The sequence below is a fragment of the Ovis aries genome, chromosome 17 (assembly GCF_016772045.2).
Source record: "Ovis aries strain OAR_USU_Benz2616 breed Rambouillet chromosome 17, ARS-UI_Ramb_v3.0, whole genome shotgun sequence".
Taxonomy (NCBI): domain Eukaryota; kingdom Metazoa; phylum Chordata; class Mammalia; order Artiodactyla; family Bovidae; genus Ovis; species Ovis aries.
In genome coordinates, this window is record NC_056070.1 from 62,926,188 (window position 1) to 62,952,319 (window position 26,132).

The 26,132-nt window shown below is 43.3% G+C and overlaps 3 protein-coding genes across 11 annotated transcripts in view; 2 read left to right on the forward strand and 1 right to left on the reverse strand.

The window, feature by feature from the left end:
• Positions 1-27: 27 nt before the first annotated feature.
• On the forward strand, positions 28-2,455 carry DYNLL1 (dynein light chain LC8-type 1). Its single transcript, XM_004017419.5, has 3 exons — positions 28-130; positions 330-467; positions 2,025-2,455. The coding sequence occupies exons 2-3, from the start codon at positions 336-338 to the stop codon at positions 2,160-2,162; spliced, it is 270 nt and encodes an 89-aa protein (XP_004017468.1). The 5' UTR covers positions 28-130; positions 330-335; the 3' UTR covers positions 2,163-2,455.
• RNF10 (ring finger protein 10) overlaps positions 28-26,132 on the forward strand; it is a 57,817-nt gene continuing 31,712 nt past the window's right edge. For 3 of the 7 annotated variants that reach the window (XM_060401266.1, XM_015101675.4, XM_060401271.1), the window contains exons 1-3: positions 28-130; positions 330-20,384; positions 20,681-23,737. In XM_060401266.1, coding sequence (XP_060257249.1) covers positions 23,581-23,737 — 157 coding nt within the window. In that variant the 5' untranslated portion in view covers positions 28-130; positions 330-20,384; positions 20,681-23,580. The remainder of the gene's footprint in view (positions 131-329; positions 20,385-20,680; positions 23,738-26,132) is intronic. The other 4 variants (XM_060401268.1, XM_060401270.1, XM_060401267.1 and 1 more) reach the window with 4 other exon arrangements.
• On the reverse strand, positions 5,021-19,868 carry COQ5 (coenzyme Q5, methyltransferase). Of its 3 annotated transcripts, none has more exons than XM_004017420.5 (7): positions 19,643-19,868; positions 16,585-16,734; positions 13,633-13,854; positions 7,723-7,829; positions 6,195-6,283; positions 5,508-5,619; positions 5,021-5,423 (listed from the first exon to the last, which is right to left on the reverse strand). In XM_004017420.5, exons 1-7 carry the CDS (start codon positions 19,842-19,844, stop codon positions 5,322-5,324), a joined length of 984 nt encoding a protein of 327 aa, XP_004017469.3. In that variant the 5' UTR covers positions 19,845-19,868; the 3' UTR covers positions 5,021-5,321. The 3 variants fall into 3 exon arrangements, with proteins under 3 accessions (XP_004017469.3, XP_011953303.2, XP_011953304.1); XM_012097913.4 differs by having other exon boundaries at positions 19,634-19,868; XM_012097914.4 differs by having other exon boundaries at positions 19,214-19,868.

Here is a 26,132-nt window from a genome sequence, read left to right on the forward strand (position 1 = left end):
GCGGCGGCGGCTGGCGTGGGGCTCCTTAGATGCGCCACGGCTTCGGTAGCGACCGCCTCTCTACACGGGTGTGAGCTTCGCCAGCCCCTCCCCCAGGAGACCGTTGCAGTCGGCCAGCCCTTGCTCCTTGGTGAGAAACTCAGGGGCTCCGCTCCTTAGCTTCGTCCCCTGCAGGACTTCTCCCGCCTTCTGTTCGCGCGGCTCGCGCTTCTTGAGAAGTGGGGTGGGGGGGGGTCGTCTGGCGTGGGGCGGGCAGAGTGGACCGGGGAAACTGCGCCTGCAGCCCATACTCCCAACTCCTCATCCTTTGCCTCGGCCTCGCCCCTCAGGTAACCATGTGTGACCGAAAGGCCGTAATCAAGAATGCCGATATGTCGGAGGAGATGCAACAGGACTCGGTGGAGTGTGCTACTCAGGCATTGGAAAAGTATAATATAGAGAAGGACATTGCGGCCCATATCAAGAAGGTGAGGACGGGGCGCGGGCGGGGGCTCGGGCAGTTTGCGCGCTGTTGGGGCGAGTCACAACTTCCTTCTCCTCGATAATGCGTCCCCAGTGTGCTGGCAGAGATCCTTGTGGGCACGCAAGGTGGCGCGGTGTAGAGGTTTCCAGAAAAGGACGCAAATTAATTTTGCACTTATCTTGAAGATCGGCCCCTCAGCGCCCGAAGTTTGTTGTTTTTTTTTTTTTTAAACCCAGCTCCACGGGGAAAGCGCCACCTAGCAACGGTTTCTAGGATCAGGGAGCAGCGGTTCCCCCTTCTGCATGATTGCTGCGCCCAGGATCCATCTGGGTGTTGGAGAGGGGGGAGCTGCGTGGGTGTTTCCAGCAGGGCCGGAGGGAGATCTTGCCAGCCTCCAGTGGGGAGTCAGTCGGCAGTTGAGGGAAAGTGGGTGGTGGTGGTTGGGGACTGGGTTGGGGGATTGGTAAATGGCAGTCTGTAGAAAGCTGGCAGGTCTGCCAACTTCTCGAGCTGTGTTTTCTAGAAGGGAAGGAAACTGGCAGCCTAAGTCGTGGGAGGGTTCCAGTCGAGAATGAGAAGATGAAAGATTTTAGATGGAACAGAAATACCTTTTCTGACAAAGGCAGCAACAGGAGTGCGTTTGTCTAGTCTATAAGAATGTTAGTCCCCTTAGTCTGAAAGACGTTCCCACTGTGTACAATACAGTAGTAGCCAAATTTCGCCTGACTGGCCCGAGACTCGTAATACTTTAATAGAGAAAGATTTCAGAGAATGACTACCTTTGGCCCCTACCTAGAGCTACCTAGTGATGAAATTAACACAGGCATTCTAGTTCCTAGAGCTTCTAGGGGTGGAGAAAAATAGGGGAAGTTGTTAGTGCAATTTGGTAGCCTTGAGGACCAGGTGGTGGGGTAGATTGGTGCCATCAGGATAGATGGGGGAAGAAGGGTTGTTGACCGTAAAGATAAGATTTGCCCAGGTGGCTGTCAGGTTCTGCTTCCAGCTTTCTTTTTACGGGGACAGTGGAGCGCCAAGTGTCTTGTCCTTTAAATTTTGATCTCCAGTGGTTTAGCTGCTTACTGAGGCTCTGTTCTTTTGGAAACCTTTGTTTTCAGCAATACTAAAATGAGTTACAATGGCCGTATTTTGGGCTAAATACTATTCTCTTGGATTTGGGGGTACATGTCATACAGTAGGATAGCTTAGTTCTTTTAGAGATAAATACTAGAGGGTAAACTATAACTGATGTCACCTGCTGTCCCTGTATATTATAGAAGTTAGAAGGTGTAATTATCATGATAACAAAGCACTCTCAGAGGCTGCCCTTTCTGACTTTTACCTCCCCAGCCCCCATTCCCAGTTTAGCTCAGACTGCAAGTATGTTTGCATTAATGCACTATGTAGGCGATTTGGAGCTGGGGAACATTCTTTCATTTTAAGAATTTGCAGATGCCGAAGTTCCTCCTTTCTGCTCCTACAGGCTCTGTTTATCTAGGAGGCAAACTCTGACCTCAGGTTTAGCACTAAAATTCTGTGTTTTTTCTCCACCTCCTTCCCCCAGGAGTTTGACAAGAAGTACAACCCCACCTGGCACTGCATCGTGGGGAGGAACTTCGGTAGTTATGTGACACATGAAACCAAACACTTCATCTACTTCTACCTGGGCCAAGTGGCTATTCTCCTGTTCAAATCTGGTTAAAAGCATGGACTGTGCCACACACTCAGTGATCCATCCAAAAACAAGGACTGCAGCCTAAATTCCAAATACCAGAGACTGAAGTCTTCAGCCTTGCCTAAGGGAACACCTCCATCTTTGAACCTTTATTGTGTTTTGTACAGGGCATTCTCTGTACTAGTTTGTGGTTATAAAGCAATTAGTAAAACAGCTTACATTTGTATTTATTTTCTATTCCATACCTCTCTGCCCCATGTTTTTTCTCTTCAAAATCCATTCCTTTAAAGAAATAAATCTGTTGGAGAAGTGTGCGTTAATTACCGTTTGTTCAAATAATCTATTGAAGGTGGCCTATTACTTGATCTTGGGTAGGTTGGTGGGGGTGATTCTTTGAAGTTTCTGTGGGATGTAACAGACTAGCCTATTCAACACTCTTGAGTTTCATTCTTGCCCATCCTGCTCCTGTTGTGCATTGAAGAATACTACTCAGAAGTGCATGTTGAGAAATGCATGGCAGAGAAACCCTTGCTCCTAACCTGATAAATACATTCCTTAAGTGCTCCTTCTTGTGATACCTGCTATAGAATGTTCTAGGCCTTAGGCCTCAAGAGATGATGAATGTGTCGTAGAACTCCTTTTAGTTTTCTGTGGCTGTAAAATGGAAATAAGCTGGTGAGAAAGTTGGGCTAATGAGAAATTTGTTGGGCTCTAGACATTTACCCTCCCCTGCCTTGGCCAAAGTATACTCCAGAGATTAAAGGTGGTCTTGAAGGGAAAAAGCTTTTGAGCAGCAGTCCTCCATGTGATTCTAATAAAGTCTGCAGGAATTTAAACATAAGCCTGCTGTGCTGTGCTTTTAACTAGCTGTGTTCACATGTGAGTTGAAGCTTTCATTAAAAGGCCCAATTAAAGTTGTGGATAAGTAAAGTTTTCCTGCTATCAGTTTTAGGAAGACGGATCTCTGAATAAAAGCAAGTATAGCAGACAGCTTTTGTAGATAAAGGAAATGATGCAGAGGCTCAAACAACCCACACCATCTTGGGAAGCTGCAAGGAAGGTTTTTAGTTTCCCTTTGTTTTCAGTGTTTACATGAGGTAAAGCTCCTTTGTTTTAGAACTTGCAGCCAGGCTACAGCTACACTGAGGAAGTGATGGATCTGAATTGATCAATGACTCCATCTTAAGAGTGGTATTAAGTCTGTAACATCTTTGGAGACTTTTTCTTGATGAGAACTTGGGGTTTTAGAAGTTCTGATGAAGCTGAACAATGTTAGGACTGGGAAAGTTTCAGAGAAAGCAAAAAATTGTTTTAGGGTAATTAAAATGGAAGAAGAGTTTTTCCTGCTTTCTGCAGGAAAAGGATAAGGAGGTACTGTGGAACAGGGGGCTGCAATTGGGGTGATTTGGGTTTGGATTTATATGAACAGACTGAAAAGATTCCTGTAATTCATCTAGCTCCTTTCCCACTTTTGTGATCTGGCTCTATTTGTTTGAAACCCGACAGGAATTTGGCCTCCAGAGCTGCATCAATCTTGTCGATTTTAGCTCTTCTTAGAAGTAGTCCAGCAAAGAGCCTAAAGCTGCTTTCAGGCCATAAACAGCTGGACAGTGGGAGTTCTAATTTGACCTGGCCCACATCACCAGAAAGTGACAGCTTTTAACTTTTTATTTCTTAGAATCACTGCCACTGAGATAGGACTGGGTTGATCGCCTATGAAGATTTTTCAGTGCCTGATCCTTGTTAATTTCAAAGGCTCCAACTGGCTGAAAACAAAATCTAAGCTGAAAGTTTTTCTAAGGTTTAGCATTGTATCAAAAGTTCTTAGGTGCTGTTCTTTGAGACACTTGTATATAGAGAGCTGTATCTGGAAGCTTTTCAATGACAGGGCAAGATCCTGTGAGTGAGGGTACATAAATGACCCCTTCTGTGCTGGGGCGAGAGGTAGCACATCTGAAGACATTTCAAATAGCCTTGAACTGAAGTCTCTGCAGGACCTCTCTGGTGGCTCAGGAGTAAAGAATCTGCCTGCCAATGCAGGAGATGTGGGTTCGATCCTTGCATCGGGAATATTCCTTGGAGAAGGAAATGGCAACCCACCCCAGTATTCTTGCCTGGGAAATCCCATGGACAGAGGAGCCTGGTGGGCTACAGTCCACGGGGTCGCAAAGAGTTGGACATAACTTTAGTGATTCAACAAAAATAGCAAGGTCTCTGCAATTAAACTGCCAGCAACTCCCAGGTTGATTTCTGTAATTTCTTACCAGCCCTTCTCCCACCCCTAGCCCCCTGCAAAAAAGAAAACCCTTAAATTTCATCCATTCTGAAAATATTTATGGTTTGATTTTAACATCAAACAGTGGACTATATTAAGCTCTGCCTAGCTCTGCTGTGTACTGGAGGGGGCTTGGCTAGATACCAAACTTTTTTTTTCAGCTATAAGATCCTTTCTTCAAATGTATTCTGACAAGCTCTCAATTTTTTAGATGTGAAAACAGAAGTCTGCTGGTACATTTATTCTTTCAACAAGGATTTATCAAGTTGTTTTCTTCATGACTGGAACTGAGGACCCAATACTGGCTTTTGGTGGAAGAGTACTGAATGAATGATGAAGAAAGTGTATTTCTTTCACCTCCCTCAAGGAGAAACTGACAAAATCCATGAAAATTGTAAACTCACTTAGTGTTTCAGTTACACAGTTTTAGTTGTGATCCTTAGCCCTATACTTTGGGCCTTGGCTTTTGGCCCCAGACTTAGTCCTAGGCTGAAAGGTGAACTTGGGTATAGCTAGCAAGTTTTCTGGTTCAAATCATCATTGGATTCAAATGATTCATTATCCCTCTGGAAGGCAGCACTGGCAGAGAAGCTACAAATACACTTCAAAATTGAGTTTTAGTGCTGGTTTTACCTTAACCACGTACTGCACAGCCAAGAAACAATAGGACTTAAGCAAAAATACAGACAAATAACTCTGGGAGAAGGCCTGAAGTAGCCCCTAAGGAAAGCTGCAGTCAAGTGACAGGAACTTGGTTCTTTCACTTTGAGATTGGTCATGTCAGAATATGGGTCCAAGGCATACAACCTCAAGCAGAGATGTCCTGCTGCTGGTCACACTAACTGGATTATCCTCCAGCTCCAGACTTCTGACAGGATGTGACTCGTTCATGCTTCAGAATCTTAAAGGAGTTACAGTTTGAAACCAGAGTGAATGGCTACAATGCCTGATGTGAGATTTTCATAAGTCACCTTCTGAAAACCTGCATCTTCTATCATCTCCTTGAATTCTTCCTAAAACACAAAGAAAGATACAGCAGAAATTGCCTGGATTTCAACTGTGGGGCCTTGGGTTGTAAGCTACAGCTTTTTTTGTACCTGAGATGGGAACTGTCGGATACTCTCTACAAGATATTGGTAGGACTTCCAATCTCCTGCAATGACTTCTCCCAGGACAGGAATGACCTGGAAGCTATATACATCATAGAGCCTAAACAAAAAGGCAAAAGATTAAGATTAGAACGTGACTGTTAATAAGCAAGAAGGTCTAAGCCTGGGATTATAAACTCAAAAATGCCTATAGGGGTCAAGCAAGTACCTGAAATAAGTGACCCAGTTGAGGGTGTGGTGACAGGCACAATTAGGAAGGTCCAGAAAAGTGGGGAAGGGGCAGTTACTACCCAGCTCTGATTATTGCCATGTGGGAATATGGGCTTAACCAGGGTTGCCATATTTCTGATTTCTCAAGTCAAGTTGGAAATCCAAATTTTTATGTAAAATTTCTCAATTTTAAAATATAGACATCTCAGTCAATTTTCTAAAATAACCATGAGCCAAACAAAATATATATGCAGGCCCACTTGAGTCTCTGGTTAGTGGTTTGAGACTCTTCTGGTCTAGGTGTTTTCATTCAGAACTGGCTGACCACAGAGGTGGCACTGTCCCTCACCAGGGACTCAGGGACTCTGAGGTTCCTGCTTAAAGCTACTGGCTATTTTCTATCCATTTGGGGATGGGAAACCCTTGGCTGGATGGTGAAAATCAAGCCCTGTTAACAATACCAACCTGGATAGGAGGGGATTGTTTACTTGGCTGAACTCCAGACAGAGAAATCTTCCTCCTGGTTTCAGGACCCGATGGGCTTCCTGTAGTGCCTGAGCAAGACAAGAACAATAGGACACACCCCTCAGCAACCCTCACTCATCTCTGGAAGGCTGAGGCGGCACTAGCTTCTGTGGGCATTATAAAGCGTGTTTCCCACAGATCCCGTGTTCAATCTCAGTTGGGAAGCGGTAACAGCAGAACAAACCCACAGTCTCCTAAATCTTTTAGCCATTCCACTGCCCATGACTAGAGAAGGTTACCTGGAGTAATCTAAGCTGAGCCATACTGGGGCAGGGAAATTTTTGAATTACTTCTCAGAATCATGATGGCTATCCCTCTTTGATCCAGCAATTTTCCTTCAAAGAGTCTATTTTACAGCAATGCTTCTACTGTGGAAATGACGTGGGGTTACTCATTACAGCACGATTTGAACAGCATAAGAGCAGAGCATCTTAATCATCAATGAGACTGGTTATATTAGGGAATATATATACAAACGGAATCTATGCAGCTATTTAAAAAAGGAAGAGCCAGAGTTCTTTATGTGCTGACATGGAGAAGTCTGCAGATATATATATATATATATATATATATATATATTTTTTTTTTTTTTGCAGGTATATTTTTAAGGGAAAAAAAGCAATGGGCAAAATGTTTCATATGCTAACATTTTTATTAAAAAAAGAAAGGAAATGAATATGCTTAATATGCCCAAGACATCTTTGCAAAGATATGCCACTAAGAAATTGGTGACCACAGAGGGAAGGGGCACTGAATGGTTAGCACACAAGGATGAAGATTTTTTAGTGATATATCCCTTTTGTGCTGCTTGAGCTTTGAATTTATTAAAATTTATTTTTAATTTAAAAAGAATAATAAACTGGCTATAGACACAGGAATAAAATGAAATTAAAATACACCATAAACAACATCCCACCCAAAGCAGGCAACCAGGCAACTGGAGTCCACGTTACAGAAATGAAACTCAGGGCCTCGCCTGTCATCTTCAAATGTTTGGACAGAATGTTCAAGTAGAAATAAAAGAAGAGCTGCATCAAATTAAGGGCTGAACATTCCCTTCTTCCAACAGAGGATCCATGAATCTAGCCACCTTCTGCCAAAATAGGGGCTGAGTGCCTTTTCCTGTGTCAGCCTTGGGAATTGCTCTGATCTGCAAACTCTGAGTCAGGAGGCTTCATGGGGACGGAGGAAGCAGATGACATGAGAGAGCAAGACTGACAGGCTCGAAGATATGAATACCAACTCAAGCAACAAAGGCTTCTATGGGGATCTGCTCTGTGGTTTTGTTTTTTTTTTAATTTTGTGAGCAGGAAAATTGGCAATTTAAAGGATTAAGACCTCTCAGCCTGAAACATTCAACTCAGGAGCTCGGCTCGGAGAAGAATCTCTCCCTTTCCTCATTCACTATGGAGACACCCCTAGAGAGCTAATATCCTGGGTCACACTAGCAGATGCGGCCATTGGTTACCTGATCAATGTGTGTGACGTTCCGGATCCCAAAGGCAATTGTGTAAACATCAAACTTGTCATCATCGAAGGGCAGTTCTTCCGCATCTCCCAATATCCAGGCAAGTCCTGAAAGAGAAAAGCAGTTCTGGCTTCAGCCTGGACTGCTGTCTCCTCTGCACCCAGGGAACTGTCAAACCTGGGAAGGGGGTTGTGGGAACCCCTGAATTTGTAGTCAGCTGGACAGAAGTATGGGTACCCTGAACACCCTGTTTGTGGCTGTCTTGTGAACTGGGGGCCGTCTTGTGGCAATAAGCCCTTAAACCCGTGGAATCGAACTCTGGTAATTAGTGTTAGAACTGAACTGAATTGTTGGACAGCTGGCTGGCGCTGGAGAATTGGAGAACTGTATGGTGCTGGGGGAACATCACACGTGCGGTATCTGAAGCGGTGTCAGAAAACACACACCTGCCTTCTCCAGTGGATTCCTGGCCACCGTCTTCAGCGTGTCCTTCAGTCCTGAGAACTTGAAGTTTCTGGTGTCCTTGAAGTTTAGAAGACAGTTTCCCCCAAGGTTCTCAGAGTAGACACTGGCTACTTAGTTATGCCTTACTCTTAAGCAATTTTTATCCAACCAGGTGTAAAGCACTGTGGTTACGAGCCCAGGTCCTGCTGTTGCCTGGGTTCTAATGCCAGCTTCCCCAATTATTAGCTATATGACCTTTTTTTAAAATCAAGCTTTTGAATAGAGTTATTTTCTATTTTTGGCTGTGCTGGGTCTTCGTTGCTGTGAGGGCTTTTCTCTGGTTTCAGAGAGCAGGGGCTACTCTCTAGTTGTGGTGCACAGGCTTCGCATTGTGGTGGCTTCTCTTGTTGCGGAGCGCAAACTCCAGGCTCCTGGGCTTCAGTAGTTGCAGTGCATGGTTTCAGTGGCTGCAGCTCCTGGGCTTTAGAGCACAGGCTCAGCAGTTACGGAGCGTGGGCTTAGCTGCTTCGTGGCCTGTGGGATCTTCCCATACCCAGATCAAACCCATGTCTTCTGCAGTGGTAGGCAGATTCTTTACCACTGAGCCACCAGGGAGGCCCCTGGCTATATGATTTTGGATAAACTACGTTGCCTCAGTTTCCTCATGTGTAAAGTGGAGTCAATAATAGTACCTACTTCAGATAGTCATTAGAATTTATTCTAAGTACATAATTTAGCATAGTTCTATTGGTTCTACTGGACTCACAGAGAAGCAAAGTGTCTTGACCCCAAGTCTGGTCATGAATTCGAAAACATCCAAGGGAGCTGCCTATCAGGGTGGCTATATCCCCTGAGAATCCTGATTCAGCTTCAATATTATTTGACATGCAGTGACTCAGACACGAAGTATGATTCAGTAGGGAGGCTACATCAGTTCAGTTCAGTTCAGTTGCTCAGTCATGTCCGACTCTTTGCGACCCCATGAATTGCAGCGCCAGGCCTCCCTGTACATCACCAACTCCCGGTTTACCCAAACTCATGTCCATCGAGTCGGTGATGCCATCCAGCCATCTCATCCTCTGTCATCCCCTTCTCCTCCTGCTCCCAATCCCTCCCAGCATCAGGGTCTTTTCCAATGAGTCAACTCTTCACATGAGGTGGCCAAAGTACTGGAGTTTCAGCTTTAGCATCAATCCTTCCGGTGAATACCCAGGACTGATCTCCTTTAGGATGGGCTGGTTGGATCTTCTTGCAGTCCAAGGGGCTCTCAAGAGTCTTCTCCAACACCACAGTTCAAAAACATCAATTCTTCGGTGCTCAGCCTTCTTCACAGTCCAACTCTCACATCCATACATGACCACTGGAAAAACCATAGCCTTGACTAGATGGACCTTTGTTGGCAAAGTAATGTCTCTGCTTTTGAATATGCTATCTAGGTTGGTCATAACTTTTCTTCCAAGGAGTAAGTGTCTTTTAATTTCATGGCTGCAGTCACCATCTGCAGTGATTTTGGAGCCCCCAAAATAAAGTTTGACACTGTTTCCACTGTTTTCCCATCTATTTCCCATGAAGTGATGGGACCAGATGCCATGATCCTAATTTTCTGAATGTTGAGCTTTAAGCCAACATTTTCACTCTCCTCTTTCACTTTCATCAAGAGGCTTTTTAGTTCCTCTTCACTTTCTGCCATAAGGGTGGTGTCATCTGCATATCTGAGGTTATTCATATTTCTCCCGGTGATCTTGATTCCAGCTTGTGCTTCTTTCAGCCCAGCGTTTCTCATGATGTACTCTGCATATAAGTTAAATAGGCAGGGTGACAATATACAGCCTTGATGTATTCCTTTTCCTATTTGGAACCAGTCTGTTATTCCATGCCCAGTTCTAACTGTTGCTTCCTGACCTGCATACAGGTTTCTCAAGCGGCAGGTCAGGTGGTCTGGTATTCCCATCTCTTTCAGAATTTTCCACAGTTTATTGTGATCCACACAGTCAAAGGCTTTGGCATAGTCAATAAAGCAGAAATAGATGTTTTTCTGGAACTCTCTTGCTTTTTCCGTGATCCAGTGGATATTGGCAATTTGATCTCTGGTTCTTCTGCCTTTTCTAAAACCAGCTTGAACATCTGGAAGTTCACAGTTCATGTATTGCTGAAGCCTGGCTTGGAGAATTTTGAGCATTACTTTACTAGCGTGCGAGATGAGTACAATTGTGTGGTAGTTTGAGCATTCTTTGGCATTACCTTTCTTTGGGATTGGAATGAAAATTGACCTTTTCCAGTCCTGCGGCCATTGCTGAGTTTTCCAAATTTGCTGGCATATTGAGTATAGCACTTTCACAGCATCATCTTTCAGGATTTGAAATAGCTCCACTGGAATTCCATCACCTCCACTGGCTTTGTTTCATAGTGATGCTTCCTAAGGCCCACTTGACTTCATATTCCAGGATGTCTGGCTCTAGGTGAGTGATCACACTACCGTGATTATCTGGGTCATGAAGATCTTTTTTGTACAGTTCTTCTGTGTATTCTTGACACCTCTTCTTAATAGCTTCTGCTTCTGTTAGGTCCATACCATTTCTGTCCTTTATTGAGCCCATCTTTGCATGAAATGTTCCCTTGGTATCTCTAATATTCTTGAAGAGATCTCTAGTCTTTCCTATTCTGTTGTTTTCCTCTATTTCTTTGCATTGATCTCTGAGGAAGGCTTTCTTATCTCTTCTTACTATTCTTTGGAACTCTGCATTCAGATAATTATATCTTTCCTTTTCTCCTTTGCTTTTCGCTTCTCTTCTTTTCACAGCTATTTGTAAGGCCTCCTCAGACTTCATAGGAGGCTTCATAGAGGAAGGTAAATGTAAATAATCTTCCTATGAGGCACACTAACAGTATTTAACAAGAGCCTTAGCAATGAGCATGCCCTTTAACATAGCCATTTGTTTTTTCGGAGGAAGACATTAACAACATTATCATCAAAGCTACTGCTTACTAAGCCCACGATGACGATGACGAGGTCTATGTAATCACTTTACATACATTAGCTTCTACAGGCCCTCTGCAGTGAGAATGTAGAGTCCTAACCACTGGACCACTGGAATTCCCAGGAATTTTTCTTTTTAAGACTTTTTTTTTTAATGTGGACCATTTCTAAAGTCTTTATTGAATTTGGTTACAATATTGGTTCTGTTTTATGCTTTGGTTTTTTTGACTGTGAGGGGTATGAGGGAATCTTAGCTCCCTGACCATGGATCGAACTCCTACCTCGTGCATTGGAAGGCAGTGTGTTAACCCTGGACTACCAGGGCAGTCTCCAGAAGTTTTTAATAACATGGAAAAATTTGTTTAATTCAGCATGATACAACGCTGAATTAAACAAAGCAGAATACTAAATTGTATCTCCAAGATGTTGCCAATATTATAAAAAGGAAATGATTAGGAAAAAGCTAGGGAGCAAATATACTATAATACTGAGGGTCATCTCTGGATGCTGGAACTATGGTTAATATTAACCTCTTCATAATGTAATTTTTCAAATGTTTGATTTCTAACATCCCAAATTTTCCCAAATATATCACTTTTATAACCCATCAAATCTTTTTAAGGGTTCTGCCCTCCAAGCTTCTACTTTGGGAGGAAGTGCTACATGTAAATAAAACACATAATAGTGCTACGCACAAAAATGCCTTTATACATTAACTTTTATAATTATTAAATCATTTCTAGGATCCTTCTACTTAGTTTCAACTTTATTTTGGCATGATATGTGTTGTAAAGGCATTATTATTGGAGACTGGTACCTGGTAACTCAGCTGGTAAAGAATCTGCCTGTAATGCAGGAGAGCCTGGTTCAATTCCTGGGTCGGGAAGATCCCCTGGAGAAGGGAAAGGCTACCTACTCCAGTATTCTGGCCTGGAGAATTCCAAGGACTCCATGGGGTTGCAAAGAGTTGGATATGACTGAGCGACTTTCCTTTCACTTTCAAAGCAAGAAGGAAAAATAAAACCAAACTCTGCAGCACCTAATGATTCCTACAACAGGCGGATCTGTCTTGGCTGTTAGGAGAGCCTGAAAGGCAAGCTATGCTATGGCAGAGATGATTCTAGAAGTGGAACGTTACCCATCATTCCCATCTTTGTTCTCCACTCTTCGTAGCTGGGCGCCAGAGAGAAGGGAAACATGTTTCTCAGTAGGAGTAAGAACACAGTGCCTTTGTCTAGAAACACTAGTGACTGTTGGCCTTCTGATCAGTGTTGATGGTTAACAAAAGAGCCCTTCATCTGGGGGGCCAAGTGGGCTGCAGTTCGTCTAGGCAGCTCGTTCTGGGGGTGGAAGTAGGAGCAGGAAGAATTAAGCTAAAATAACTGTAGACACTCGTGGTAGGGAGGTGGTGGGGGAGGAGAGAAGTGCTGATGTTGACCCGAGGGGCGTGGGTTTTTTGTTGGGTGCCACTGCCTCTCACCGGGGCTGCCTGCAGTGCTCCACCAGTGTGGAATAGGGCAGTACAGTGGCTCTGAAAAGCTGGGCAAACATGCTGCAGCTGCCAGATCAGTACATCTACTGAGGCAAAACACTGGGGCAAAAGTATTTCAAAATATTGAAAGAGAAAGCCACATGTAAAACGTGTATCTTTAAGCTAGAGCAGAAACTGTCCATTTGGGAGCTGCAGCAGCTGCCTGGAGATACCCAGTCACTTTCCCCTTGGCTGAACAGCAGACTGTGCGAGGGAAGTTTGAAGAGTACCATTTATGGGTGATTCTTCAACTGCATCAGTTGCGCCCTCTGAGAAACCCATGCTGAAATAGAGGTAGGAGGGCAGTTTCATTTTCTGGGAGGTGGGGGGTTGGTGGTTGGGGGTAAGGGGAGACATCCAGAATAAAAATAAAAAGAAGAGGAAGCAAGGATGTGTGGGAAGAGCCATGAGACCTTGATGCAGACCTGAGAAAGCCCCAGCCAACCCAACAGGGGGTTCTGGAACAAAGACTGCCTGTGAAGAGAGCCCCATGTGGCATATGTTCAGGCCCGGGAGCCCCATGGATCCTTGGTCATTGGCTGGGTGCCACCAGGTTGGAAAGCTGAGGCAGAGCTTAGTTTTGGGAGGGGGATGAAATGGCTCAAGAATTGGGGTCATCAGAGAGCTGCTGGGAATTGAAAACCAAACTTCTGTCTCAGGGTCCAAGAGCTGAGACCCAAAGAGTCAGTCCACATTTCGGCTCTGCCGTGTAAACTGTGTGACTTGAATAAGATACTTAACCTCTTTGGGTCTGGGTTGTCTCCCCTGTGACTTGAGGCTGATAACTGGTTGCTGAAATAACATATGCAATAGTACACATGCTGGGCTCGGCCCCACAAATTATCTTCCACTCCTATGTATCTATAAGTTTTTGAAATCTGGAAGAGAAAGCACTTCAGCATTGTACACGTTCCATCTTACAAACATCTCCTCCAGGTCCACTTTCTGCAGGACTTACCAGCTTTGTATCCTTGAGCATGGGCTTTCTGTTTTCCAATCTTTAGCATCTCCTTGTTGATGTCACAGACCATGACACGAGAACCACCCAAGGAATCCTCTTCATTCTGGTACTTTCTGGCAATTTCTTCCCAGGATAAATTTTGTTGGGCCCTTAACTGCCTCTTCTGCTTTCTCTGATGCTGCGCCTGAACATAATTAAGGAACCGGAATGCAATGTCACCTGTGGGAAGCCAACAGGAGGAAAGATCAAACACAAACACAACTGCAGCATTTCTTAAACCCAACAGGAGCAGCAAAGGTACAGGGGCTGAGGAGTGTATGAAAACTGAAAGGCTGTACTCATTTCAATAGTTCATTTTTTTTAACAGCAATTTTTTAACTGCTAAGATTCTTTAAATAAAAAACCTTTAAAAACTGTATATGTAATGCATGGACACATTCTTACTCTAAAAGGCTCAATACTTAAATATATAGACTAAAACATGAAAGTTGCCATATCCACAACTCTCCAGAAATAACAAGTGGGAAGAGCTGAGTGTACCGCTTCCTAGTCGTTTTCTAATAATTTTTGTGACGGTAACATGAAGGTACACTCACAAGCAACAACAACTCACTGCCCCACCACTTCCCATAACCAGCTCAGTTCCCCACAGACCATCTTTCCCAATCCCTTTAGCGGTTTCTTCTGTTGGTTACAGCTATTTCTTCCCTCAAAAAATTTATAGAGCTATCCTGCCCCCATCTCTGCTTGCCTCTGTCCTCTCAATATATTTATATCACTTTTAATAGTTCCTCACAGATAGCTGTGTAACCTAGAGTAATAAACTAATCTAGATTTTCTTTTTTTTAATTTTAATTTTTTAATTAGGAGTACAGTTGATTTACAATGTTTCAGGTATATAGCAAGACCACTCAGTTACACGTATATTTTCATTTTCCGAGTCTTTTCCATTATGGCTTATTACAAGATATTGACTATAGTTCCTTGTGCTATATAGAAGGTCCTTGTTGCTTATTTTATATGTAGAGGAATATATCTGTTAATCCCATTCCAAGTTTATCCCTCTCACCTTGTTTTATTATTCCATCAACTATAGATAGTATCTTTTGATTCCTTTCAACCTTCCATTATATATATATATGTGTGTGTGTGTATATATATATATGTATGTGTGTGTGTATATGTTCTGTCAAGCCTGATAACATTGTATTTGTTCTATAGCTCTATGTTTTCTGTGCTTTGTTGATGGTTTGAGTTTAAAAGCAGAAAGTCAAGTGTTTACATTATTGTGACCACGTCGTAAATATTGTTTAGGCAAAGCCAGTGCTTTCAGGATCATATTTCCCTTTTTATAATGCTGTTTCCTTGTCTTTGTTTTCTTCTTACACTGTTTGTAAGAAATACAGCCTTAGGTTTTCCATTTTCTCCATCCAATTAGGTATTCTTCAGTCACTTTCCTATAAATTTAAATATAATTATATGTACTCACATGAAACAACTTAAAAAAATAAATGAAGGTTATATTATATCCAGTGTATATAACTTTTCTTTTTTTTCCCATTTAATATGTCCTTGATACTGTTCTATCAGTATTCATAGGCTTTTCTCATTCTTTTAAATAGCTACCTAATATTAATATTTTATAGTATTGATATATCTTAAAGTCATTTCTTCGCTGAGGTAGAAATAGGTTACTTCCAACTTTTCACTGTTACTAAAAATTATGCAGTGTGAGCATATTTGTTACTGTATGTTTTAAATGTCTTTTTAAATATATTGGCTTACTTTTTAATTGCATTTTCTAAATGGGCAGTTGTTGGCATGTGGTAATGTTACTGGCTGGGGTGCACTGGAGATGGTGGCAGCTCTGACTGAAACTTTTCTGTAGCTATATCTCTGTGCAAGTTTGTTTTCTTTTTTCAGATTAAATGTCTAGAATTGGAATTGTGGGGCCCTAGACTAAAAGGCATTTTAGATTTTGATAGATTCTGCTAATGTCCTCTACCTCACTGCCCTCTGTGCTTCCTTTTAGGAAGAGGATCACACCAGCAAAGCCAAACATAAACATGAACATTATTCTATTGCAGTTTATTATTACACATTATTCTATTAGTATCGATTATTATATTATATGACATTTTTCTCTCCAAATGCCTAGTGTGCACCAAGAAACAAAGGACCATGCATAAAAAGAGGCTTTTTTTCCCCAATAAAAGAGCTTTTGATATCTGATATGATAGTAGATTAGGCAGAAAAGGCTGCCTTGAAAACTTAGATGATAAAAGCCCCTCCCTTCCTCAGCAAAGAAAGAGGGCAAGTGGGCTAAAGGTTAAACAGAAAGCAAAAATAGTTGTTTAGATGGGGAAAGGACACTGGAGGAAAAAAATTGGTCAGTTTACTTTGTAATCCTCTGAATTTTAGAAAAATGACAGGCACAAAGTTGATATTCTGTGTTTTTGATTGGCATTCAGTAGGGCTTCCTGGTGGCTTAGTGGTAAAGAATCCACCTGCCAGCAGACAAGAGTTCACTCCCTGATCCCGGAAGATCCCACATGCTGTGGAGCAACTAAGCCACAACTATTGAGCCCACGCTGTAGAGCCAGGGAGCCGCAACTGCTGAGCCCACGTGCTATAACTACTGAAGTCTGTGCACCCTGGAGCTTGTGCTCTGCAACAAGAGAAGCCACCACAGTGAGAAGTCCATGCCCACAACTAGAGAATAGCCCCTGCTCGCTACAATTAAAAAAAAGCCTGAGCTTCAGGGAAGACCCAGCACAACTTAAATAAATAAAACTAAAAAAAGAAAAAAGTAAATCTTTCTGAGAAGTGTATTGATTTTCAATCACCATGTTCAGCCTTATGGAAGGTGAGCTAGCTCATTACAACAAGAGAAACTAGTTTTTATAAAAGGAGCTCAGTGTTACCCAAGGAGACCAAACTGGACATTACCTGTGCCTCCAGCAACATCCAACAGCTGGGTGCCAGGAAACGGGCGCATCTTCCAGAGCAGCAAATCCTTCCAAACACGATGGATACCAAGACTCATCATATCATTCATCACATCATACTTCTTGGCCACACTTTCAAACACCTGATAGACTTGACATGAGAGAAATACAACATGACTGGGCTACTAATATTAACCTGGAAAAGTCCTAAATGTAAGAAAGTTCCCCGTTCCCCCCATAAAATTAACTATCTGCAAGGTGGAGCCAAGACATAATGCTTGATGCCCAAATCTGCACGTTAACGATTTTAAAGAAAGGCTAAACTAGGGACTTCCCTGGTGGTCTAGTGGCTAGGACTCCACACTCCCAATGCAGGGCACCCTTGTTTGATCCATGATTGGGGAACTACATCCCACATGCCACAACTAAGAGTTTGCATACTACAAGGAAGACGGAAGATCCTGCCTGCCGCAACTAAGACCCAGGGTATCCAAATAAATAAAGAATTTAAAAAGGCTTAAATTGCTTCAAGTAAGAAATAAGTCAACCTCTTTTCTGTTATCTTAGCTTCACATAGGACCATTACCTTGCAGTAATGCCATGCACATACTTAGTAGTAAATCACTTTCTTTTTTGGCCACACTACCTGGCTTGCGGGATCTTAGTTCCCTAACCAAGGATGAGACTCAAGCTGAGTCCTAACCACTGGACCGCCAGGGAGTTCCCTCATTTCCATTTCTTAGAGAAAGGGGTGGGGGGATTGGAGTTTTTCTAAAAGTATCATCATTAAAGACAACAAAATCCATTAGAAAGACATGAAAAATGGATGGGAAGACCTCAGCTCATCTCTGCCTGTGTCACTGAGAAAAACCTCAGGTTCAACTTGGTGGGCAGATGAATGGTAGGATGTGAGTCAGGGCCAAGTTGAATTGTAGAGGGTTCTCGTGACTCCACAGGACCAAGGAAGAATGTGGAATATGGACTGGCTGAAGAGTTAAGGAATTTACTATCTAAGATGCTTCAAAGCACAGGCTACATTTAACTTCTTTGCATCTCCATTTCTGTTCATGAGATAACAATATCAGTGCGAGCCTCCTACCTACCTGCCAAAAGGACTGAATCAGGTAAAGAAGGGGAGATATGTTGAGTTCCTCAGATGAAATGTGCTGCTAAGACCCAAAACATTACTGTCCTCTGCTGAAATCAGCAGACAATAGAGCCCTCCTCCTTCCACTCAATCTTGAATATCTATTCTCAACCCTGGGATCCTATAAGCTTGCTCTTTGCTTTTGAACATCTGGGATATTTAGAGGGACACTGAGGCTCAACTCACTGAGTATAAGCCCTTCTTGCTTTATGTGGTTCTAATATGTAAGAATTTCGGTTATTGTGGTTTAGTTCAATAACACCAGTCCTCTAGCAACATCATTCAATACAATGGTATATTAACTGTGAGTAACTGCATAAAGTACAAATCTTGCTAGTAGTCCTTCAGTCCATAAATCATCCATAAATAAGAGATATGCATCACGATCAGAAACCAATTATGCCACTTCTGTCACAGTTGTAGGGGGTTGGTCACTATACATCCCTTATTCACGTGCAGACAGCAAAGCATGTAGCTGTGTTGCCTTCTGATCTCAGCTGGGAATCTCTGTGGCATTTTGCAAACTAAATAACAGAAAGAGGAAGCTGGACTACAAAAATGAAAGTGCAACAAAATAATGAAAAGGGATAACCTTAGAGGTGAAACTTGAACAGAACGTCAATAGAATCATAGGAGACACATGACCACGGGGATGTTGATACTGCCGCCCCCGACATTTTGGAATTGCAGCCACAGGAGCTTTGGGAAGATGAACTTATGGAGTTTACTATCATTTTACCTGGCTCCACTTACTTCACCCCACAACCAGCTATCAAGCTCCTAATGTGCATCAAATGCTGAGAACACAGTTATGAATGAGTCTTAACTTTCTGGGGATTCACAATGAAATGTGTTAATTTAAATTTGATATTCAAGGAATTATAGTAGAGCTCTGTATTTAGTAAGGTTGAGGTGAAAGGTAATACAATATACTAGCCTATACGAGGATAAAAAATTCCATTGTAGGCTCTTTTTCTTATTTCCTGGGTGACTACAGGCCAAGTTAAGGAACCTCTCAGAGCCTCACCTTATCTATCTGTAATGTGACCATAATACCTTTCTCATTACAAATGGTACAGCTGGAATTTTAAAACAGGTCTTTTCCTAAGTCTTATGCTGAAAACCAAGAAAGTGCTGAACAATATCTAACACTTATTGAGCAATTATGAAGTGCCAGGCGTTATTCAAAATTCCTTAGTGTATGAAGTAATGTAATCTTCACAAGAACTCTATGAAAGAAATTACTATCTTCCCTACCTGGCAAATTTGGAAGCTGAGGCACATATTAATAGAAAATAGTCTCCTTCTTTCTTTCTATAAAGACGGCATGTCCCTTTAGCAAGAGATTAACAATATGGGCTCAGTAGTCAGACCGAACTAGGTTGGAATAGTAGTGCCACCACTTACTACGTTAAACTGGGCAAGGTTTTGCTTAACCTTTGTCTCTATTTCCTCATGAGTAAGATGGAATAAAAATACTCACCATCAGGAAGTTGAAATGAGAATTGTAAATAATGTCTGCACATCATAAATGCTCAATTGATCGGGTTCTGTGATAATTACTTGAAAAGAGGAGGCTCTAAGTTTGGCAGAGACAGACTAAGGGTACTCCTTGGAGGTCAGGACTGCACAAGTTAATGCATCAGAGGCGCGTGCGTGCGCGCTAAGTGGCTTGAAGCAGTCGTGTCCGCCTGCCAGGCTCTTCTGCCCACGGGGATTCTCCAGACAATAATACTCGAGTGGGTTGCCCTGCCCTCCTCCAGGGGATCTTCCCGACCCAGTGGATTCTTTACCACTAGCGCCACCTGGGAAGCCCTTCAGCGGAGCTCACAGTACGGTAAATCAACCCTTGGTTTCGGCAGAAGAAACTAGACGGTCAGATCCTCCCCATTCACCCTCTCACCCCTTTCACCTTTGCCCCCCTTCTCCTCTTCCGACACAGTCTCAAATCCAAAGTGCGTTTCGGTTGCCTCCTTCTCTTGGGACAAGAGCCGTGCACCCAGGGGGCCCCTGGGCCAGGAGCTACGAAGCCCGGGGACCCTGTAGCCCGACACTGCCCGCGACCACCCACGGCCGCAGAAGCTCCATAGAGCCCAGCTTCTGGGGGCTGCCATCTTGACAGTCGGGTGACCGCTGTCAGACAGGACGCAGCGTTGCATCACGGCTGACGGCGGCCGACCGGAGACAGTATTAGCTGAACGCGTCTTGAAACCTGATGTTAAGTAGCTCTGCAGGATCTCTGGGATCCTGAGGCTGTTTCGTCTTTGAGTACGCGAAATCCCTTTCTCTCCGTCTTCAAATTAAATATAGAATTCACAAGGAATCAACGGACCTTAGGGAGAGCCCCCAGTCACTCCAGATGCCAGGTCTCTGAATCCTGCCAATCTGTAGTGTGTGTTAGTGTCGTGTTCGACTCTGCGATCCCACGGACTGTAGTCCGCCAGGCTCCTCTGTCTATGGAATTCTCTAGGCGAGAATACTGGGTAGCCATTCCCTTCTCCAGGGGATTTTCCCACGCCAGGGATCATACCCCCATCTCTTACATGTCCGGATCGAATCCGCGTCTCTTGCGTCTCCTGTATTACAGACGGATTCTTTACCATCTGAGCCATCAAGGAATCTCTAATCGGTAGTACTAACTCCGGAGATACCAGGTAGCTCCCTTTTTCCGGTGCGGAAGAGGGCAAAAGGAGCTTTTGAATCAGTAAATGATACTGAGAATGGATTCTAGGAATCTTTTTGATCGAAATTCTCTGGTGATTTGTATGAAGGGGATGTGCAGAATAATCTTGAGAAATTTATGCTAGATTACTCTGAATGATAGACATAGGAAAGACAGTTCTCTGGTCTTTCCATCTTATGAACCTAGGAAGTTCACAAATGGGAAGGAAAGCTCTGGTATGTATTTAACGTACTTTTATTTATTTACTTTTTTGGCTACGCCCTGCAGCACGCAGGATCTTAGTTCCTGGACCTGGGATCCAATCTGTGCCACCTGCAATGGAAGCTGGATTCTTAACCACTGGACCACCAGGGAAGTCCTTCTGGTATCCATCTATTTAGTAAGTCACAACTAAGCACCATTCAGCCTGTCTCCTACTATTACAAAACTACATTTCTAGCTCCAGCTTGCACAGAATGAGTGCTTTACTTTAACCTCAGACTTTCCCATTATTTTCTATGGAAAGGGTAATGTAGACCATCTTGCGGAAAAGAGGATGGAGGTGGTGAGTTTTATTTGGATTTCTGTGTGTTTTTGCTTTACTTCTCTGTAAATGTATGTTTCCTGTAAATGAGAAACATAGGAGAATGAGAAACTTTCTCACAAGGAGAAAGTGCCAAGGCCCCTGAGAAACTACTTTGAAAGTGAAAAATCTTTTCTTGGCTTAATGTAGCCTAACAGATGGACACCTACTGCTTTATTTGGGAAGAACTGCACAGGGCTTTCTCTCTTTTTCTAACTTTTAAGAGTGATAGAAGAAAGAAATGATTTACCCAGGTCATCAGAGTTCCCACAATTTTGTTAAAGGAGATAAAAAATCACCTAGGAATCTTAGTGTATCTTCCAAATCTGGTCATACATAAAAATGGACTTTTAGGATTTTCTAGACTTAATTTGATGTATTATGTAGCCATTCTCTCATTTCAGTATGATTTGTGGGGGAAAAAACTGGAAAAGAAAGATAAGGGCTGGTGGAGGGCATTTAAGAAATGTTAGAAAATATGAGATTAGTATCTAGTTTCTTTTATCCCAGCTAAAACTGTTAAGTTCAAGAAATTGACTTCTATATACTTATTAATGTTTTGTCTAACATATGATGATTAAAAAGAAACCCCAAAGGGCCTAATTAGGAGATGTCTAGGATTTTGTCTGTTTATTAATTTGTTCATGTATGACTGCTGAAATTCCACTCATCTTTCTATGCTCAGCTCAACTAACATCACCTCTGGGGAAGTCCTCCTTTACTCCTCCTAACTTTTTGTACTTCTCTCCTTCAGGCCTCTCCTCTGGACAGCATTTTGTGTTAACTTTATTATAGTCCTTATCACATTCTCCCATTAGTATAATTTGGAATTCTTTGTTCTCAGCACAGCGCCTGGCATATAATAGGTTTCAAACTAGCTAAGGTTAACCTTATTTACTGTTATAAGAATTATTTATCTTTTTCACAGTGTTTTCCTGTGATCCTTTGAATCTCAAACTGCTATGGTTGGAAGGAATCATTTATAATGTTTCAAAGTATGGATGGGTGTCATATAATTTCTAAAATACCTATATCATTTTCTAAGTCTCAGTGTCCTTATCTGTAAAAGGGAGAATTGCTTATCTTACAGGTAGTTGAGAACATCATTTATTAGCTGTGTGATCCCATTTCCTCATCTTTGAGTTATTGTGAGGAAAGATGTGATACTTCATATAAACTGCACAGAGCAGTGTCTGCTAATAAGAAGCACTCAGTAATAACTATTAGGGCTTCTCTGGTGGCTCAGGTGGTAAAGTGTCTGCCTGCAATGAGGGAGACCCGGTTTCAATCCCTGGGTTAGGAAGATCCCCAGAGAAGGGAATGGCAACCCAACTCCAGTACCCTTGCCTGGAAAATCCCATGGACAGAGGAGCTTGGTAGGCTACAGTCCATGGAGTCCCAAAGAGTTGGATAACTATTATTATTAACGACGAAATTAAATATTAACAATGATTTATATTAATAAGTGACAATAAAATGAAGTAATAGTATGAGGAAGTGATATTAAATGTAAAGTATTGTCATTATTGTCACTATTATCATTATTATTAGGAGATTGAATAAGAGCCATAAATAAATTGATATTAATATTAGAATAAGGACTATAAAATAATGAGTCAGTAAAGGAATTCCACAGGTAGTCCGATGTTTGGATGCTTTATTATAAGGACTAATGCTGAAGCTGAAGCTCCAATACTTTGGCCACCTGATGCAAAGAACTGACTCATTAGAAAAGACCCTGATGTTGGAAAAGATTGAAGGCAGGAGGAGAAGGGGACGACAGAGGGTGAGATGGTTGGATGGCATCACCGACTTGACGGACATGAGTTTGAGCAAGCTCCGGGAGTTGGTGATGGACAGGAAAGCCTGGCGTGCTGCAGCCCATGGGGTCGCAGAGTCGGACACGACTGAGCGACTGAACTGAACTGATTAGTAGTTTATATTATTATTACGTGCATTAGTGTAATAAGACTAAAACCTGGACTTCAAGTCCAATCACTCTAAGCTCTCTCACACTTTGAGAAAGGAAGAAGGAAAAAAAAAAAAAAAAATGACTGGACCCGGATGTACACAGAAAACTACATCTCCCAGCATGCTTCACTCTCACACCTCCACTATATATATAGTCCATCCGGGTTCTTCGAGATGCTGTTTGGCGACTCGTCGCCATTCCCGGAGCAGCTCGGCCTCGGCCCAGAGGCGAGTGTCGGTAGCTGTGTCGGAGACATCTGTCCCCGACACCAAGACAGCCAGCCCTCTCCGCTGCCCCGCGGCGGGAGAGCGTGTCCGGCCGGCCGGCGGGGCTCGCGCACCCTCCCTCTTCGCCTCCCCTTCCCCCGCAGCCTCCGCCCCGCCAGGCCCGGCCCGGACCTCCGAGCCCCGGCCTCCTCCTCCTTCTTGGTCCCCGCCGCCGTTGGGCTCAACAGCCCCTCCAGCCGCTTCTCCTTCCAGTTTGAGAAGCCGAGAAAGGAAACAGGGAAAAATGTCGCCATGAAGACCGAGAACCGCTGCCGCCGCCGACCCCCGCCGGCCCCGAACGCCATGAGCCTGGGTCCTCGCCGCGCCCGCTCCGCTCCGACCGCCGCCGCCGCCAAGGCCCCTGTTGATGCCGCAGAGCTCTCCCAGCGCCGCCGCCACCGCCTCCGACATGGACAAGAACAGCGGCTCCAGCAGCTCCTCCGCCTCTTCGGGCAGCAGCAAAGGGCAACAGCCGCCTCGCTCCGCCTCGGCGGGGCCGGCCGGCGAGTCTAAACCCAAGAGCGGTAAGGGCGGGTTCCCAAGGCGGTGGGCGGGGGGCGACTGCCGCTAATACTGGGGTGGGGGTGCGGAATCTTTCCTCGGTTGTCTGCTGGGTCACCCAGGGACAGGCTCCGCTTTTTACTATTCTGGTCTCTTTTCCATGGTTTCCATTACTTCCAGTTAACATTTAATGAGAACTGCCTGGTTTACATAAATCCTTGCATTAAAGTTGGAAACACCTCGGGGATGTAGTTACTGTTTCTGTTCCCATTTTGCGTATGAGTGAACTGAGGTTCAGAAAAGGTCAGGTTACCCAGCTAATCTGTACAGCCAGGCCCGAAGACCGGTTTGTCTGACGCATCAGTGTACAACTCCTAAAACCACCCAGTTGATCTACCCTTTAATGTTAAGTTAGCATTGGATAGTATTCAAGTATAAACAGAGGAGGCTGGCCTAAATATTTGTTAAACTCAGGTTTTCATGTTGAATAACGACCCCAGATTCCGCTCAGAAGAAGAGGACTCATCTTGGAATGGCTTTGTTTAGTATGGAGTAGGAGGTAAGAGTACAGGCTCTGGATTCAGTCTTTTTAGGCTTAGACCTTGAATGAATGTCTCAGTTTTCTTACGTGTAAGTTGGAGATGGTGAGAAAATAAATTAGCCAGCAAATGAACTAACTGATGGCTCAGGGGAGTACCTGATGCGTGGTATGCACCAAATGTGCATGGACACAACCTGTTAGGCTAGAGTTGTGTCCTTTTAGGGGAAATATTTTGTCATTTCTGTAACCATGTCTCTCAATACTGAATTTCGATCATCATGATCGTTATAGCTACCATTGCTTACCTTATGCCAAGTGCTGGACTAGGCTTTTACTTGTTTTTCTCCAATACTCCAGTCACTAACCTGTCCATCAGGGTGGAATTGTTCACATCTAAAGAAGGAAAAAGGTGAGAGGCCAGGAGTTGGCAGAGTCTGGAGTTGAATATTCTCTGCCTTACTTCAAAGGCAGAGACACTTGTCTCTGCTTTTTTGTATTTCTGATTATATTAGCAGTAATAGGAAAATTTTTCCGTGGGAATAGGGGGGATGTGTGGCAGAGAGCGGAACATTTGGAGCCCTAAAATGTGGAACTCCAGTTGTTTAAAGTGTAAAAAGATTAAGAAAAAACTTAGAAACCACATAAACAGCCGTAATGCTGACTTTGGTTCAGAGTTAATCCACTCGGTAGAGCAAACTTGTTTACCTGGTATGTTGAGGGTTTGTAGAGCTTGCTTTTGGAACTCAGGTAGAAACCAGTTGTCTGGTTAAGAAATGAATGCTTTTAATATCTTAAGCAGAGATTAGTGTAGACTCTCAGGCCACATCAGGCAGTATTATGGAGACTACGTTTGGAATTTTGCACATGTGTAGGTTTATCACAGATCCCCCAAGATCTAGAGATTCGCCAGTCCTCTTGGCCCATGTTGGAGCTGGTTTAGAGTGAATGGTCTGTCTATTTTTCAGTGTAGTTGACAAATTACTTTTGCATTCTGTTCTTAGATGTTAAAGATTCTGGTTCTATAGCTATCTGAATTCTCAACTAATTTTTCGGGGGGCTCCTGTTTAAGCCACTAATATACGGTCATGAGTCAGTTGCAATAAATGCCTGAAGTTGTTCAGTTCAATAAATAAATGCCTGAAGTTGTTCAGTGAGGCAGCAGGTGAAAGTGTGCCAGAACCTAGACAAAGTAAATTGGAGAAGGAAATGGCAACCCCCTCCAGTAGTCCCCTTGCCTGGAAAATCCTGTGGACAGAGGAGCCTGGTAGGCTACAGTCCATGGGGTCGCAAAGAGTCAAACAGGACTGAGCGACTTCCCTTTCAGACAAAATAGCAACAAAAAACTGAGGCATGTAAGGCATTTCCCTCATGTGATCTCTGACTTTGTGACTGTGTTGACTAGTCCAACTGTCGTTAACCAATAGGATAATGACAATTTTGTTGTGGTTTGACCAAAGCAGGTATTTGTCAGACTTGTACAGAGTAAATATAAGTTGTTGGGTTCATTCTGACTAAAGTGAATTTTTTTTTAACAAATACATAAAGAGACTTCCCTGACTGTCCAGTGGTTAAGACACTGCTTCAGTTGCAGGGGCACGGATTTGATCCCTGGTCTGGGAACTAAGATCCTGCATGCTGTGTGGCACAGCCAAAAATAAAAAAACTGCCCCCCCCCCCCAAAAAAAATACTCTATAAAATGCTCTTAAAACACTATTCAGGTTATTATTTGAAAGCTTCTGAGGAAGGAAGTAGAAACTCAGTTCAAGGAGTTCTTTGCTGGGTTTTATGCAATACACAGGTGTCCCCCTGTAGCATTAGTTTTTGTTTAATGTGTTTATGAGAGAGCTTGAATGTTTGCCATTGCTATTGCCTACTT

Coding starts and splice junctions, on each gene's coding strand:
- DYNLL1 (XM_004017419.5), top strand. CDS start 336: ATGTGTGACCGAAAGGCCGTAATCAAGAATGCCGATATGTCGGAGGAG. Junction 468..2,024: donor TTGCGGCCCATATCAAGAAG/GTGAGGACGGGG, acceptor TCCTTCCCCCAG/GAGTTTGACAAGAAGTACAA.
- COQ5 (XM_012097913.4), bottom strand. CDS start 19,844: ATGGCAGCCCCCAGAAGCTGGGCTCTATGGAGCTTCTGCGGCCGTGGG. Junction 13,855..16,584: donor GGATGTTGCTGGAGGCACAG/GTAATGTCCAGT, acceptor GGCTTCCCACAG/GTGACATTGCATTCCGGTTC. Junction 5,620..6,194: donor AACAATCCCCTCCTATCCAG/GTTGGTATTGTT, acceptor CTTTTTGTTTAG/GCTCTATGATGTATATAGCT.